We start from the raw sequence: 16,806 nt of genomic DNA on the forward strand, positions 1-16,806 counted from the left end.
ATTGAAGTATATATGGGTAAGAACATCCATGTCTTCAACTGACTCTCAAATAGTTCAGAAAAAATCACACACACACGTATGTATACATAGAGAGTGAAAGAGAGAAAGCGATGTGGTAAACGGGTAACATGTAGGTAATTTGGGTGAAGAATACACAGGAATTCTTTGTAAAGTTCTTACAACTTTTCTGTAAACCTGATATTAAGTCAAAATTTCAAAATGAGAAAACAGACCAGAAAACTTCATAAAACAGAGAAAATTTAGTTCTACCAGCCAATCTCCAGGCTTTATATTACAAAACCTGTAAGCAACCAGAGCTCAAGCCTGCCTCAGGGGCAGGTGGGCCCTGGTGCTGCTTCTTTCACTCATTCAGCCTCCTCCCTAACTCCCAGCTACTGTGAAAGGCCCTCGCCCATCCGATGGTGGAAGGGGAGGGAGGGAGTTAAAGGAGACCCCTTTCATCACATATGGCTGACGGCGTTGTAATCTGAAGTTAGTGCCTCCTGGCAAGGCAGATTCTAAAGTGGACTCTGTCAATGGGGCTTTTGTGGATATTTTCAGAGTTCCTGCCCAGCACTCACTCCATTTCCTGGTGTGGGTGATGCCTCCACTAGCTTTTAACTCAACAGCACACCTCCAGCAATGGTCAGTTTTATGTCTTAGTTTGGCTGGGTTATAGAACCCAATTACTCAGTCAAACACTAGTTGTAGGTGTTGCTGTGAAGGAATTGTGCAGATGCAATTAACATCTACAATTAGTTGACTTTATGTAAAGGAGACTATCCTCAATAATCTGGGTAGCTTTGATCCCATCAGTTGAAAGGCCTTAAGAGCAGAACTGAGGTTTCCCAGAGGAAGAAGAAATTCCCCTTGTGAACTGCAGGGGTAGTTCTCGCCCAAGAATTTCCAGCCTGCCCATCCTGAGAGCCTGCCGGGCCAGCTCCTGCAGTCACATAAGACAACTCTTAGCAATAAAGCTCTTTATCTATCTACCTACCTACCTATATCTATCTATCTATCTATCACCTATCTAACTATGCTTCTGGTTCTATGTCTCTGGTAGAACCCTGATATACCTCTTTTCCAAGCATGAGTCAGGCCTCAGGCTCAAATTCCAATGGACATTTGTAAGGTTTCATGGTGGGTCTCTTAAATCCCCGCTTCTCCCTTTCCTCATACATATTTGCCTTAAGGAAAAGCCACATATGATACCTAGTCATTTTCTATTATATATATATTTTTCTGGCATCTGGAAGTTCTGTCCAAAGTATCAGCTAGTGGATGAATACCATTCAAACTGCTTCTCCGTTGCACAAAACCCTGGGGCAAATCCTTCTTGCTGAGGAAATGTTTATTTTGTAGTAAACAGAAGACGAGGGAATGCACTTTTAACATTTTTGCTAGGGAACTCAGAATCATAACTAATAGCATAAATATTGTCCTAGTTTGGGTCCATCCAGAAGCCGTCTTGAGACAAGGATTTAGGTGTAAGTATTTGATGATTATAGCCATTCAAACGGGAGTAAGGTGATATCTCATTGTAGTTTTGATTTGCATTTCCCTGACGATTGGTGATGTTGAACATCTGTTCATGTGCCTATTGGCCATCTGAATATCTTCTTTGGAAAAATATCTGTTCATATCCTCTGCTCATTTTTTGATCGGTTGTATGTTATTTTGTTGTTGAGCTGTGTGAGTTCATTATATATTTTGGAGATTAACCCTTTGTTGGATATATGACTTGCAAATGTTTTCTCCAAGTTGGTGGGTTGTCTTCATTTTGTTCCTTGTTTCCTTTGCCTTGTAGAAGCTCTTTAGTCTGACGAAGTCCCATTTGTTTATTTTTTCTTTTGTTTCCCTTGCCCAAATAGACATGGTATTTGAAATTATGCTTCTAAGACTGATGTCAGAGTATATTGCCTATATTTTCTTCTAAGAGTTTTAGGGTTTCACGTCTTACCTTCAAGTCTTTAATCCATTTTGAGTTAATTTTTGTGTATGGTGAAAGATAATTGTCTACTTTCATTCTTTTGCATGTGGCTGTCCAGTTTTCCAAACACCATTTATTGAAGAGAGCTTTTTTTCTCCATTGTATGTTCTTGGCTCCTTTGTCAAAGATTAACTGTCTGTAGGTGTGTGGTTTTATTTCTGGGCTTTCAATTCTGTTCCATTGATCTGTGTGCCTGTTTGTACCAGTTCCATGCTGTTTTGGTTACTATGGCTTTGTAGTATATTTTGAAGTCAGGGATTGTGATGCCTCCAGCTTTGTTCTTTCTTCTCAGGATTGCTTTAGCTGTTCAGGATCTGTTATTGCCCCACATGAATTTTAGGATTCTTTGTCCTATTTCCATGAAGAATGTCATTGGGATTCTGATTGGGATTGTGTTGAATCTGTAGAGTGCTATAGGTAGTACGGACACTTTAACTATGTTTATTCTTCCAATTCATGTGCGTGGAATATCATTCTATTTATGTCATCATCGATTTCTTTCAATAATGTCTTATAGTTTTCATTGTATAGGTATTTCACCTCCTTGGTTAAATTTATTCCTAGATATTTTATTCTTTTTGTTGCAATAGTAAATGGGATCCTATTCTTGAGTTCTCTTTCTGTTAGTTCGTTATTAGAGTGTAGAAATGCAACAGATTTTTGTAAGTAGATTTTGTACCCTGCAACTTTGCTGTAGCTGTTCATTATTTCTAACAGTTTTCTGATGGATTCTTCAGGGTTTTCTGTATATAGAATCATGTCTGAAAACAGCAAGAGTTTCACTCCTTCCTTGCCAATTTGGATAAATTTTATTTCTTTTTCTTGCCTTATTGCTCTGGCCAAAACCTCCAGTACTATGTTGAATAGGAGTGGCAAGAGTGGGCACACTTGTGTTGTTCCTGTCCTCAGAGGGATGGCTTTCAGTTTTTCCATATCGAGTATGATGTTGGCTGTGGGTTTGTCACATATGGCCTTTATTATGTTGAGGTAGTTTCCTTCTATACCCATTTTATTGAGAGTTTTTATCATAAATGGATGTTGGATCTTGTCAAATAGTTTCTCTGCATCTATTGAGATGATCATGTGGGTTTTATCCCTCATTTTGTTAATGTGGTGTATCACATTGATTGATTTGCAGATGTTGAACCATCCCTATGTCCCTGGTATAAATCTTACTTGAACACGGTATATGAGCCTTTTAATATATTGCTGTATTCAGTTTGCCAATATTTTATTGAGCATTTTTGCATCTATGTTCATCAGCAATATTGGCTTATAGTTTTCCTTCTTTGTGTTGTCCTTGTCTGGCTTTGGGATCAGGGTAACCCATAGAATGAGTCAGGAAGTGTTCCATCTTGAATTTTTTAGAATAGTTTGAGGATAGCTGTTAAATCTTCTTTGAATGTTTGGTAGAATTCTCCAGAGAAGCCATGTGGCGCTGGATTTTTGTTTTTTGGGAAGTTTTTGATTACAGTTTCAATCACTTTACTTGTGATTCATCTATTCAGATTGTCTATTTCTTCTTGAGTCAGTTTTGGGAGGTTGTAAGAGTCTAAGAATTGGGGCTGGCCCCTTGGCCAAGTGGTTAAGTTTGCGCGCTCTGCTTTGGTGGTCCAGGGTTTCACCAGTTCAGGTCCTGGGTGTGGACATGGCACTGCTCATCAAGCCATGCTGAGGTGGCATCCCACATGGCACAACCAGAAGGACCTAAAACTAGAATATACAACTGTACTGGGGCCTTTGGGGAGAAGAAGAAGAAGAAGAAGGAAAAAAAAAAGAATCTAAGAATTTATCCGTTTCTTCTGGATTGTCCAATTTGTTGGCATTTAGTTTTTCATATCACTCTCTTATAATCCTTTATATTTCTGGGGTATTCTTTATAATTTCTCCTCTTTCATTTCTAATTTTATTTATTTGATCTGTCTCTCTTTTTTTCTTAGTGAGTCTGGGTAAGTGTTGGTCAATGTTGTATATCTTCTCAAAGAACCAGCTCTTAGTTTCTTTGATCCTTTCTACTGTTTTTGGTTTCTATTTCATTTATTTCTGCACTAATTTTTATTACTTCTCTCCTTCTGCTGACTTTGGGCTTTGTTTATTCTTCTTTTTCTAATTCTGTTAAGTACAGTTTAAGATTACGTATTTGAGATTTTTGTTGTTTGTAAAGGTGGGCCTGTACTGCTATGAATTTCCCTTTTAGGACCACTTTTGCTGCATCCCATAAATTGGTATAGTGTATTTTCGTTTTCATTTGTCTCCAGATATTTTTCAATTTCTCCTTTAATTTCTTCATTGATCCATTGGTTGTTCAGTACCATGTTACTTAGTCTCCACATATTTGCCATTTTCCCAGCTTTTTTCTTGTAGTTGATTTCTAGTTTCACAGCATTGTGGTCCAAAAAGATGCTTGATATGATTTCAATCTTCTTAAATTTGTTGAAGCTTGCCATGTTTCCCAACATCTTTGAGAGTGTTTCATGTGCACTTGAGATGAATGTGTATTTTGCTGTTTTTGGATGGAATATTCTATATATATCTATATATATCTTAATATATATCTATTAAGCCCATCTGGTCTAGTTTTTCATTTAATTCCACTGTTTCCTTGTTGACTTTCTGTCTGGATGATCTGTCCATTGATGTAAGTGGGGTGTTGAGGTCCTCTACTATTATTGTGCTGCTGTTAATTTCTCCTTTTAGGTCTGTTAATAGTTGCTTTATGTACTTTGGTGCTCCTGTGTTAGGTGCATAGATATTAATGTGTTATGTCCTCTTGGTGGAGTGTCCCTTTTATCACTATATACTGCCCCTCTTTGTCTCTTATCATCTTCTTTATCTTGAAGTCTACTTTCTCTGACTTAAGTACAGCAGCACATGCTTTCTTTTGTTCACTGTTAGCTTGGAGTATTGTCTTCCATCCCTTCACACTGGGCCCACGTTTGTTTTTAGAACTTAGACGTGTCTCCTGGAGGCAGTATATTGTTGGGTTTTGTTTTGTAATCCATCCAGCCACTCTGTGTCTTTTGGAGAATTCAATCCACTTAACTTTAGAGTGATTATTGATATATGAGGGCTTAATAATGCCATTTTATCACTTGTTTTCTGGTTGTTCTGTATTTCCCTTGTTTCTCTTCCCACATATTTCTGACTGCCAGTTCAGTTTGGTGTTTCTCTATGATGATTTTCTCTTTATTCATCATTTGTGTCTCTGTTCTGATTTTTTGTTTAGTGGTTGCCATGAGGATTGTACAAAAGATCTTATAGTTGAGATAGTCCCTTTTCTAATATCCTCTTATTTCCTTAGTCTAAGTAGGTTCCATCCCTTTCCTCTTTCCTGTCTGAATTATATTGTCACAACTTATTCTGTTTTGTGTTGTGAGTTTGTGATTAAAATCAAGTGATTATAGTTATTTTTGATGCTTTCTTTCCCTTTATCTTTAATGTTATAATTAAGTGTATGCTAACCTGTTCTGATAGAGAGCTGCGATTTTATGATTTTGTCTGTCTATTTATCTCTTTGTTCAAGGCTTTGTAACCCCCTTTTTTTTCAGGTGTGAGGGCCTTCTTGATCATTTTTTGTAGCATGGGTCTTGTGGTGATCAACTCCCTCAGCTTTTATCTGGGCAAGTTTTTATTTCTCCATTGTATCTGAAGGATAGTTTCACTGGATAGGGTATTCTTGGCTGAAAGTTTTTGTCTTTCAGAATTTTGAATGTATCATTTCACCATCTCCTGTAAGGTTCCCACTGATAAATGCCCTGAAGGCCTCACAGAGGTTCCTTTGTGAGTTATTTTCTTCTGCCTTGCAGCTCTTCTTTCTTTGTCATTTACTTTTGTCAGTTTTACTAATATATGCCTTGAAGAAGGTCTTTTTACACTGATGTAATCGGGAGTTTTATTAGCTTCCTTTACACGTAATTCCAGCTCCTTCTCCAGGTTTGGGAAGTTCTCAGCTATTATTTCTTAAAACTAGCTTTCTGCTTCTTTTTCCTCCTCCTTTCCCTCTTGAATACCTATCATCCTTATGTTGCATTTCCTAATTGAACTTGATATTTCTCAGAGAATTCCTTCATTTCTTTTTAGTCTTAGTTTGCTCTCCTCCTCCATCTGCAGCATTTCTATATATCTGTCCTCTAAATTACTGATTCTGTCCTCCACAATATCAGCTCTGCTTTTTAAGGACTCCAGATTTTTCTTTATCTCATGCATTGTATTTTTCATCTCCAACATTTCTGATTTTTTCATAGTTTCAATCTCTTTTGTGAAAAATTCCCTCTGTTCATTAATTTTATTCCTGAGATCATTAAACTGCCTTTCTGAGTTTTCTTGTAACTCGTTGTTTCTTTATGATAACTATTTTGCATTCTCTGTCATTTAGATTGTAAATTTCTGTAACTTCAAGATTGATTTCTGGGTACTTGTCATTTTCCTTCTGGTCTGGAGTGTTAATATACATCTTCATGCTATTTGATGGGGTGGCTTTTGCCATTGCATAGTGCTTGTATCTGATAACAGATTCCACCTGCCACCACTGGGGACAGGTAGAAGCTGTGTTTTCCGAGCCCTCTGTGACCCCTGGCAGATGTGCCTCTTCATTGGAAGCTGTGCCAACAGGGACTGTCTGTATTTGTCCGCTAGCTGCCACTGCTTTACATATATAGGCACAGGCCTCCCCTGCTCTCACTGCTGGGCCAAGCTGGTGCACCAGGTAGGAGGGTTGCTTTCTTTTGCATGCACAATCCCACATGCCCCCCCCTCTGCACTCACTGTCTGCCCACCTGGGTTGCTTGGCTTGGTGTGGACCCCCCTGCAATTGCTTAGATAACTCAGTGTGAGGCATTCCCACAGGGTGGGAGGCAACTCCAAGAGCGCAAGTGTTCCTGTGGATGGCTGCCTTCTCCCCCTTCCCCTCTCGGGGTTGCACACTGGCACTGTGCAAGGCCCTGCACCCTATATCGCTGCTACTCTGGAGGAAGAGGATATCCCCTTACCTTCTTCCACTGCCTCCTGGGGTGTCCAGCACCCCCAACTTCAGATATATGGTTGTGTGGATCTCTCAGACATCTATTGTGTTGTGTGAATGTCCTCTGTTGGTTTATGAATGTCCTTTTCATTGTATCTTAGGGAGGAGAGACTAATGGAACAGCTCACTCTGCTGTGATGCTGATGCCACTCCTATGTGTAGGTATATGGGAAGTGATCTCAATAAAGACCAGAAGGGGTAGGGAAAAGTGAGAGGACTGGAAAGGGAAGGCAGCCAATGAAGGATGTGTTATCAAACAAATTACCACTGTAATAAACTTGATTTTAATCTTGCTGGGGAGCTCTAGCATCAGTAAGAATGTGCACTTCAGAATAATCTCACCAGAGTGGTGAGGGAGCTGTGCTGTTAATACACTGACTCTGTTCAGTCACTGTTTGATAGCTACTTCCAGGAAGTGCTAGTTCTGACATACTTTGGTCCTCCTGTACAAGTTTAAATGTCGGAGGCAGCCTTCCAGTGTCTGGAAGTCAGACCTGAGAGTGTGACAATCACAAAGCAGAGAAGAAATGGGTGGAGTGCTGACAGCATCTACTAGAAGTGTCAAAATTTATTTGACCCAAGGTGTCTAACACATATCACTTATAATACTGTGTGAGAAACAATCTCCTTCCTTAATGGATTAAAAACTACTTCTCTTCCCTAATATTAAATTGTTTTCATCAATTTCCACTACAATTATATCTTTAACAAACATAATGGTGTACATCTTGTAAATTTTTTGACAATAATGTTACGTTTATAACCAAAATGCCGTTTATTTCACTATATTCTTAAAGAAGACTGGACGATTTATCCAGAATGACACGTAATTCATTGAGAAATAAAACACACCTTCTCTAGACAGCTCAGAATATTTATAGTTGTTAACACAAAAACAAGTATTTGGTTACAAATTCTTAATTTGTGGATTGCTTTGGGTTTGATGAAAATATCCACTTTCTCCAAAGTTTGGTCTCTGGGCCTCATAATGCTTACCCCAAGAAGCAACTGCTGTGATTTAGGTCTTGAGGGCAGCTTCCATTGCTTGAGCTTTCTCTGCAATATTCTTCTGAAAGGGCATCAGGAAGTCATCAAAATCTACCTCGTAAGTGAACCTCTCCCGCCGAAGCTCCCTCTTCCTGATCAACTCTGCCGTTGTGGCTTCAGGACTCCAGATCTTAAATAAGCAACCACATCCAGAGCAGGTATGAGTATGACAGCCGATAAACATGCCATATTCAGACAATTTTCAATATGTTTAATTTAAATCTATCAAATATACTTCTCAATCTATTTTAACTTATTTTTTCCTCTTACATGACATCAGTGATTAAACGGACATCATTATTTCTGATGGTGACTATTTGGACAACTAAAATACTCTTCAGTTATCTCTCTGATGATCCTTGGACCTAAAAATGAACAGCTGCTGTTCATTTTTAGGATGTCAAAACAAGGAAACAATGGAATTAGTAGATCATTTGGGTTTACTACCTTTATGTCTTATGGGGAAGTCAAAATTATTTTCATTGTAGAAGCAGAGGGAGCTGGTGGTTTCTTATTCGGTATGGTTTGATGGGCATTGGCAAGACCACTCTTACTCCCCAAAGATATCTCGACTCTTTAACTGTAGATGTTTTAGGAAGCTACTGAGTAAATTCAGTCTTGATTAGCATGAAACTCCCAAGTGAGATGGTGGTAGTGAGTACCAAGAGAAAGGGTTGGCTCTGAGAAGTACCAAGAAAAAGTATCTGCAGAATTTGGTGACTAAATGACTACAGGGAATGGCATTGACCAAAGAAGACTTCAATCTTTTAAGGAAAATTAAAATGTCAATATAGAAATAGTAAGACAGGGAATCAGATATTGGGAGTTAAAACAAGTTGGACTCACTGAGATGGAAGTAGCAGGACCTGACAAAAAGATACCTTCAAATTGTAACTATGAAAGATAACCTTTGGACATTTGTTTGGGTGCTCTGCAAAAAGTATTTGAAAAGTGACACTATGAGTTTATGTCATGTTATGAAGATCTTTCCAAAGTACTTACCCTCCGTGGAATAAATGTGATATCTACTTTCTTGGTATAACCACTAGTAATCAACGAATTGAGATAAACCACATTATCCTTATGCATTTTCTTTTGCTCCGATATGGTTGGTATAGTATACAGTGAAGAAAGTGGTTCCTTGAAACAAGACCAAAAAGATCTATCAATTGGAAATACCTATATGCACTTTCTAAAATTGTTTATTGTTCTACAGCTTACTCTGAAGCCGAAAAAAAAAAAACTAAAAATGCTACTATACGAATTATAATTTGAAATGAAATAGATTATTTTATCAAATTTGGGTGGGGAGAGAATTAGTTTGCCTTATTTAACTCTAGGTAAATAGTATCAGTGACAGATCACATAAGTTTTCAAGATATCCATACTTGACCTGTGGCCATTCATTAATCAGAAGGATGTATTCCTACTGAAATGATAATGGTGCATGTAGTAGGAGCTTTAGTTGATTCATCCTCCTTCACTTCTGGCCATCCTCACTCTCATCCTCCATGTTTGTTACTCTCTACTGTATGCCTACAATCTATTTACCCTACCCACTTCCTACCACCTACATTTCTTCAACCTTTTCTAATTTGATAACCTTAAAGCTTTTCCTTCTTGAATTTTGTCCCCTGTCCTGTGTCTGCCAAGAATTTCCAGGGATCCTTCTGCTTCCTTAAAAGAAGCTTCCATGCTAGAAGTGTACTTAGGGCCTCCCTGCTAATGACAAAGTCTTGATGTCTCAGAAATTCCCACGCGCAACAGCCTCAACCTTCTGCTGGTAGCTTAGAGGCACTCAAACCACTCCAGATTACCAGGAACAGTCAACTTGGTGCCTGTAAAACCTTCATTTTGCAGGGTATCCAAGTTACAAATAGCACCATATCCCGGGTTCAATAGGAATCATTAAAATTCCTTGGGAGAGGAGTGGTGGTAAAGTGGGTAATGAAAGATTATAAGATCAAAATGAAGGAAAATCACGCCTTCATTCCTCAGAAGGGTTACCCTCCTTCGTTGTTTGGGCCATCTCATCAAATCTGTATAATTCAGGACCAAATATAAACATATCCAATACCAGGTGTTTTTTCAACATTCTAATTGTATTTGGCTGAACCAACTTGGTTTTTGTGTGGATTCTGTTTGCAATGAGCACTTTTTAGACTTTCCAGTAATAGGAATTTTCTTGCTAGATATTTCTTTAAAAGTATTGCATAATGGTGCTAAAAATATGGATTGCATATTATTTTGCCTATGTTGTATAGCAATACGTAAATAGTGCCATAGCCCCAGACCCCAGCAAGTTTTTAAGGAGCTCCAGTTACTAATGGGTAGGAATTGCTGTTCATACCTCTTCTTTCTTAATTTCAGGGCCTTCAGTCTTGGATTTAGGAGATGGCTTGCCTTTTAGTTTTTGATTTTCTGCTGGTTTTGGAAAGTTATCCATCTTTTCTTTAATCAAACCAATTATTCTATAGTCAGCGTATGCCTTTGCAACATCCATGGCAGTATGCCCTGTTTAAAAGATAAATTCAGAGTTACAATAAACAGATTAATAATAGACCAGGTAGAAAAATTTCAGTACATCAGCCCTAAGAATGTGGTAGCAAGGGTGATTACTAAAGCAATGGTGTGTGTAAAGTCATAGAGCTAGATGAGGTATTCTCTAAGGTGGACAGCTCAAAAATCTCATAATTTAAAGTGCCATCTACCAGCAAAACAATTTTTTCTTGTTAATTTTTTTGAGCGTGTATCTTAAGGAGTTGATAGGAAATATTGGTAGATTACACTTTGAATAGCTAATTGCTGGCTCTCTTCCCACCTTGCACACATTTCCTTTTGTGTGACAATTTTACATTATCCTCCCCCTTCCATGGGGTAAGGAGGTATATTCAAAAAGGTCTGGGGAAGCTGGTGGTCACTAGCGCTCTATGCTGATGGCTGAGTATAAATGACACCTCAGGCAGGCTTAATACAATACTACCTGTGACTCAAAGGCAGCCTGAAGCAGCCAGAGGTATTAATGCTCTCTGATCAAAAGGAAGCAATGGGTCCCACTATAAGAAAATGACATCTCCCAATAAGGAGCTCAAATGTTTATTCAAATGATTATTCTTCACGTGTGATATTTATGACATAAAGTAGGCCTCCCATTTACTTCCTAGAGAGAGCCTCCATTCAGGAAGTACTTTGTCCAGCTTTAGAGGATCCAAAGTCTACAGAGGGTTTAAACCATGCCAATTATTAGGAACAGACAGTAAAAACAGTGTGATAACTCAAACTTGATCTGCATAGTGGTTTAAGGCCGCAAACTAATAAAATAACTACAGAAGTTAAGAGTAAGTGTTTAGGGGCCTGCCCCATGGCTGAGTGGTCAAGTTCACGCGGTCTGCTTCAGCGGCCCAGGGTTTCACCAGTTTGGATCCCAGGTGCGGACCTAGCACAGCTCCTCAAACCATGCTGAGGCAGCGTCCCACACAGCACAACCAGAAGGACCTACAACTAGAATATACAACCATGTACTGGAGGGCTTGGGGGAGAAGAAAAAAAAAGAGGCAGATTGGCAATAGACGTTAGCTCAGGGCCAATCTTTAAAAAAAAGAAAAAAATAGTAAGTGTTTAGACATTTTTATAGCAATTTGATAGAAGAATTTCTGTCATTTGAATCTAATGATAAAAAAATTTTGGGCTTGTATTTTATGGCTTTTTCCACTACATTTTTCCAGTAAATAATTTTTGTATTGTATTTTATAAAAGTATCAGTCCACGACAGATTGCAAACATAAAGAAGTAGTCCTTTAACACCAAAGATTTGAGAAGCATTGAGTATAAGACAAACTTCCATAACATTTAATTCAGGCTTGTATTTGCAGCAGTGACTCAGGGGAAAATGTGGTCCCTCAAGAATAAAACCAGAAGCGGTTTGGAATCTGACATAAATCTCCTCTTCTAACCCTAACCATTGATAATATGAACACGTACCTCTTCTATTTTCCAGCTGGAATTTAGCACCAATATCAAGTAAGTATTTTACAGTATCCAGTCTACAGCTCTCGATGGCTCTAGTCAAAGGAGTTGAGTTGTTGATGGAAGGTGCATCTACTACTGCTCCAGCTTTAACAAGAAGCTCAACAATATCTTGTTGGCCTGCATGGCACGCAAAATGAAGTGGAGTCCACAGAAAATTATCTGTTGCATTAACGTTAGCCCTATAAAAGAAGATAGAGGTAAAGCTAAAAATACGAGTTGTTCCAAGCACTGGAGGGTAAAATGCTAAGTAAGATTTCATACAGTCTTATCAAGATGTTCAACTGTAAACCAAGGAAGCTGCGAGTAAAGTTAAACTTTATGCCATAATTTTTGTTGATACGTGTTCTGCGTTATCTGACAGTCTTAACTTCCTTTGTGTATATACACATTTTGTTTAGTTTTAAAGGGCACTTAGAGCCTCGGGGTTGCAATTTTTGCAAAGGTTAAAATCAAGGAAAATTATAGAACTGGATCCAATGAAGACAAAAGCTGTCAGAAAATATAAACGTTATATTATTCCATTTTCTGTCTACTTTCTCTGCGTGTGACGAATTTTAAAATGCACCTCCATTATTAAAATTCTAAGCATTATAAAGGTATTGTTTAAAATTTTAGTCCTTTTTAGCAATTCACTGTGCAAAAGTTCAAATTCTCATTAGTTGCTTTATACTCCCTCTCAATAATATACAAATTTGAGTCCCTCTTTGACATTAAATATAGCAATAATAATAATGATAATACCTTTTATCAAGTATGCATTACTGTGCTTCTAAGTGTTTTACATATTTTAACTCATTTAATCTTCAACAAATTCTGTGAACTGAGTCCCCATTAGAGCCCCGTTATAAAAAGGAGAACACTGAGGCAAAGAAAGGTTAAGAAACATCCCCCAGATTATTCAGCAAGGGTAGAAGAAGGAATTACCCTGAGTAATTGCTTTAGATTAAAAAATTAAATGAAAATGTCATGCTCTGATATTTTAAAGATATTTACAAATGATCCAAGGAAAAGACCACTCCCTCTGGAGGAAGGAATGAAACACATCCTTAGTCATTATGGCCACTATCCCACTTGTTTAAACTTGTTGGGATCCCCACACACAAAAAAAGAGGCAGCTCAAAAAGCAACTCCATGTAAAATGAGTGAGTTCTAGAGATCTGCTATGATTACAGTTAACAATACTGTACACTTAAAATGTGGTAAGAGAGTAGATCTTATGTTATCTGTTCTTGCTACAATAAGAAAATATTTAAATTTAAAATAAAATAAAAAGTGACTCCACACCATCGAGGTAAAGCTGTGAGATCAAGTTAAATTGTCTCTGGAGGCCAGTGATACCCCATCAGAAGGCCTCTTCTACCCCTAGAGTCAAAACTCCTTTGCCTTCCCTTTGTGCATTATTGTTACAGGCAAACTATCTTTGTGTACACACTCCTATGCACCCGTTAGCCTGGTCTCCATATAAGAGCTATCTGTATTCTAGATTTAGGACTGAAGCGCTTTCTTATGCTACTAAGATCCTGGAGTTGACTGTATCTTAACCTTCCTTTTACTTCCTGGAAATGAGAAGAGGCATCAAAATTTAAACCTCACTCGACCAAAAAACATACCCTTTTTCAAGAAGAAACTTGACTGCATCGATGTTTCCGCTGGCACAGGCAGTCATCAGTGGTGTTTTGTAATAATTATCCTTCATATCCACAGGTATTCCTGATTCAAATGCCTTTTTCAGAGAAGCCAGGTCTCCTGCCTTGGTGATAAAATTAATGTTTGAATATACCTTCCCTGGATCGTCTATGTACCAAGCAGAGTCGTCCTGAATGGGGTGTTCTGGCGGACGGTCTTGATTAAACCGATTGCAATCAGTTACATTCTTGTAGGTTTCAATCATGTAAAACGGTGGCCCACCGTCACTCCGGCGTGGAAAGACATGATCAGGGATGACGCAGATTGGGAGAGGTAAAACAAACTTGCCTTTCTTCATCTTTTTGCCCATCCCTTTTCTCTTTTTCTTAGGCCCATAGGATCCCAAGACATAAGCCTTGCTTAAGAATCTGGTTCCTTTAAAGAACTCATTAATGTTAACCCCTCCTCCCCGAACTTTTTCATGAAGTTGAGCTATGACAGCCAGCTGTTCGGAGGTCACAAATTCTTGCCTCTCCTCCAGCGCGGTCACAAAGTCATCCTTGCTGACTGTCCCATCGCCCCTGTCCACAAACGAAAAGGTTTCCCGAAGGAAAGTTTCATGTTCTATTGACCAGTCGTGAAGTCTAAGTGCCCAGAGTGGATTAGGGTTTTTAGCTCCTGGCCGAGCCAGTTTGTTGGCGATTCGCTCCACCCTCCGTATTTCTTTGCTGGCTGCTTTGAAGCCGCCTTCCTTAGCCAGGTTCTTAGGCGTTTTATGATCTAAATTCTTCCATTTCAAGTCACATCCTAAAACACGAAGCATCATTATTATGAATGGTGCCGAAGCATCTGCATGGCTCTACAAATGACATTCATGCAACTTTTTTCTTAATTTACAGGGATTAGTCAAGTTTGTTCCCAAACTATTCATAGAGATGAGCATATTTAGCTATTATAATTACAAAATTAAGCTGCAATTTTTTCTTTCTGTGAGGTTCACTTTGGTGAATTCTGAGGGAGACATGTTTTCAATTTACATTTTCTCTTCCCAGAGGATTAGACAGTAATCGCTGTAGATACTGGAAACAAATATTATATTGGGATACTTGCTAAGGAGACTTCATGCCAAGCAGGAAAAGAGTAAGAGTGACGTTTGAATTTGGAAAGAAGCTGAATTCAGACAGCTTACATAGGACCTTAGGAACTCAGAATGCTGAACACCACCTGTTTCTTTTTGAAGATTATGATTGTAAATCTGTGTACAATCTTAAACTAGATTTTATCCGTATTCTCTATGAAATCAATGCAATTTATATTGATCTGCTGTTTGGTGGTAAGGTCATGTGAACAAGCTAATAGAGGAAAAAGTAATTTATTCATCAAATCTGAAAAGATTCTAGTATTCTATTTGCACAAGTTAAGCATTAAAACTCATTTTCCTTCTTGGTCCCTTACATAAAATGATGAGACCAACATTACATGTAAGCATTCTTCAAATAAATAAACTTTTCTGAATGCATCAGGAAGTCCACTTAGTGCTATGGGGAAGGCTGTATTGTCTATAATGTGTCTTGAGACATTAAAAATCTATTATGTGTATATATAAATCAGACAATGAAGAAGCTCTTTCTAGTGTTTTGCATCTAGAAGAAGGCTGTTCCGTTGCTTTCCAACATTATGTAATCAAAAAAGATTGATACCCAATTAGCGTCTCTAGGAACCAACACGGATAGGCAGCTGCATGCAAAAAGAAAACGTGCCCTCCAACACCTTCTAGTTTTATTCCTTGTCAAAAAGAAAATTAATCACCAATGCTTTTTGAGATTAATATTTCCTTTGGTATTGTCAAAAATTAAAATTTTATCTAAGGCTGGTAAGTTTACTAGTGATAAAAAAAACCTCAAAAACAATATTGGGACAATAAAGATTCTAAAATTTCTATATTGGACAGTTTTAAGAACAGTGACTTAAATACTGTATGATCTCACTCATAAATAGAAGATAAAAACAACAACAAACAAACACATAGAGACAGAGATTGGATTGGTGGTTGCCAGAGGGGCAGGGGGAAGGGAGGAGAGCCAAAGGGGTAACTAGGCACATGTGTGTGGTGATGTGTGGTAATTAGTCTTTGGGTGGTGAATATGATGTAATCTACACAGAAATCGAAATATAATGATGTACATCTGAAATTCATATAATGTTATGAAGCAATGTTACCTCAATAAAAAAATAAAAAGAACAGTGACTTACTGGGAAGGGGACATTGAGACTGAACTCAATAGTATAATTCCACAGCGCAGTAATTCCATAGTAACTCCACGCATGTTGTTTTTACTGAGCTTTTTTGCTTATTCAGGGTGTCTGGGGTTTTATCGACAATTTCCTGAGCCACTCCTTCTATATTCATGCCAGCAGAAGGATCAGAGTTTAAAGCTGCTAATTTATCTTGCCCTCTTCCATTTTCCTCCTAGTTAGAAACCTTTATGTAGATAAAAGACTCCAACATTCTAGCTTAAAGATCTGAAGGCATTTTTCCTCCCCTTTTGACTTGGGACTTTTTGTCTCTTCTTTTACAATTAGTAAATAAAGACCCATTTATTCCCTCTGTGACTGATGTTTCTCTGTGGTTGAGATACTCCACTTTCAGCTGGCTGGTGCTGTAGAACTCCAGCAGCCAGAGGCCCATGAGAAGGAGGACTCTCCGTGGGGCACCTCAGGAGAACTACGCCAAACCCCCTCCTCTGCCCCTGGATGTGGCACTCTACACTGCTCACAGGGACTCGTAAATAGCTCCAGCGACAGGACTAGGAGCAAAAGGGGCATAATGAGAAAAGTCTTTACATTGAAGTATAGAAGAGACGAAACCCAGGGAGTTTACTTAGAAATGAGCATCTCATTCCTAATGGTTTCTTGCTGCTCCGATTGCCTTAAATCTAAGATTCTAAGTGTGGAGCTGTGACTGATAACTGCTATGGAAATGAGTCATCCACATAGGATCTGGTGAAGTGGTTGCACTTCCAAACACATGACAGAACTCAGAACATTTTCAGACATTTGTTTTAGAAACACAGTCTATTCTTAGGATTCTGAC

General features: G+C 38.4%; 1 protein-coding gene and 1 long non-coding RNA gene across 7 annotated transcripts in view; one reads left to right on the forward strand and one right to left on the reverse strand.

Annotated features, from left to right (window-relative positions):
- LOC123277245 (uncharacterized) overlaps nt 1-16,806 on the forward strand; it is a 104,121-nt gene that overhangs the window by 51,234 nt on the left and 36,081 nt on the right. The window contains exon 1 of one of the 3 annotated variants that reach the window (XR_011494560.1): nt 8,087-8,215. The exons of the other annotated variants lie outside the window; for them this stretch is intronic. This is a non-coding gene — a long non-coding RNA (uncharacterized lncRNA). Of the gene's footprint in view, nt 1-8,086; nt 8,216-16,806 lie in introns of those variants that run through there. 3 annotated transcript variants of the gene reach the window in all.
- ANKEF1 (ankyrin repeat and EF-hand domain containing 1) overlaps nt 1-16,806 on the reverse strand; it is a 92,081-nt gene that overhangs the window by 25,515 nt on the left and 49,760 nt on the right. For all 4 annotated transcript variants that reach the window (XM_070485564.1, XM_014832812.3, XM_070485565.1 and 1 more), the window contains 5 exons: nt 13,697-14,519; nt 12,039-12,265; nt 10,408-10,571; nt 9,060-9,197; nt 8,007-8,187 (listed from right to left, as the gene is read on the reverse strand). In XM_070485564.1, coding sequence (XP_070341665.1) covers nt 8,029-8,187; nt 9,060-9,197; nt 10,408-10,571; nt 12,039-12,265; nt 13,697-14,519 — 1,511 coding nt within the window. In that variant the 3' untranslated portion in view covers nt 8,007-8,028. Of the gene's footprint in view, nt 1-8,006; nt 8,188-9,059; nt 9,198-10,407; nt 10,572-12,038; nt 12,266-13,696; nt 14,520-16,806 lie in introns of those variants that run through there.

Source organism: Equus asinus, chromosome 15 (assembly GCF_041296235.1).
Source record: "Equus asinus isolate D_3611 breed Donkey chromosome 15, EquAss-T2T_v2, whole genome shotgun sequence".
Taxonomy (NCBI): domain Eukaryota; kingdom Metazoa; phylum Chordata; class Mammalia; order Perissodactyla; family Equidae; genus Equus; species Equus asinus.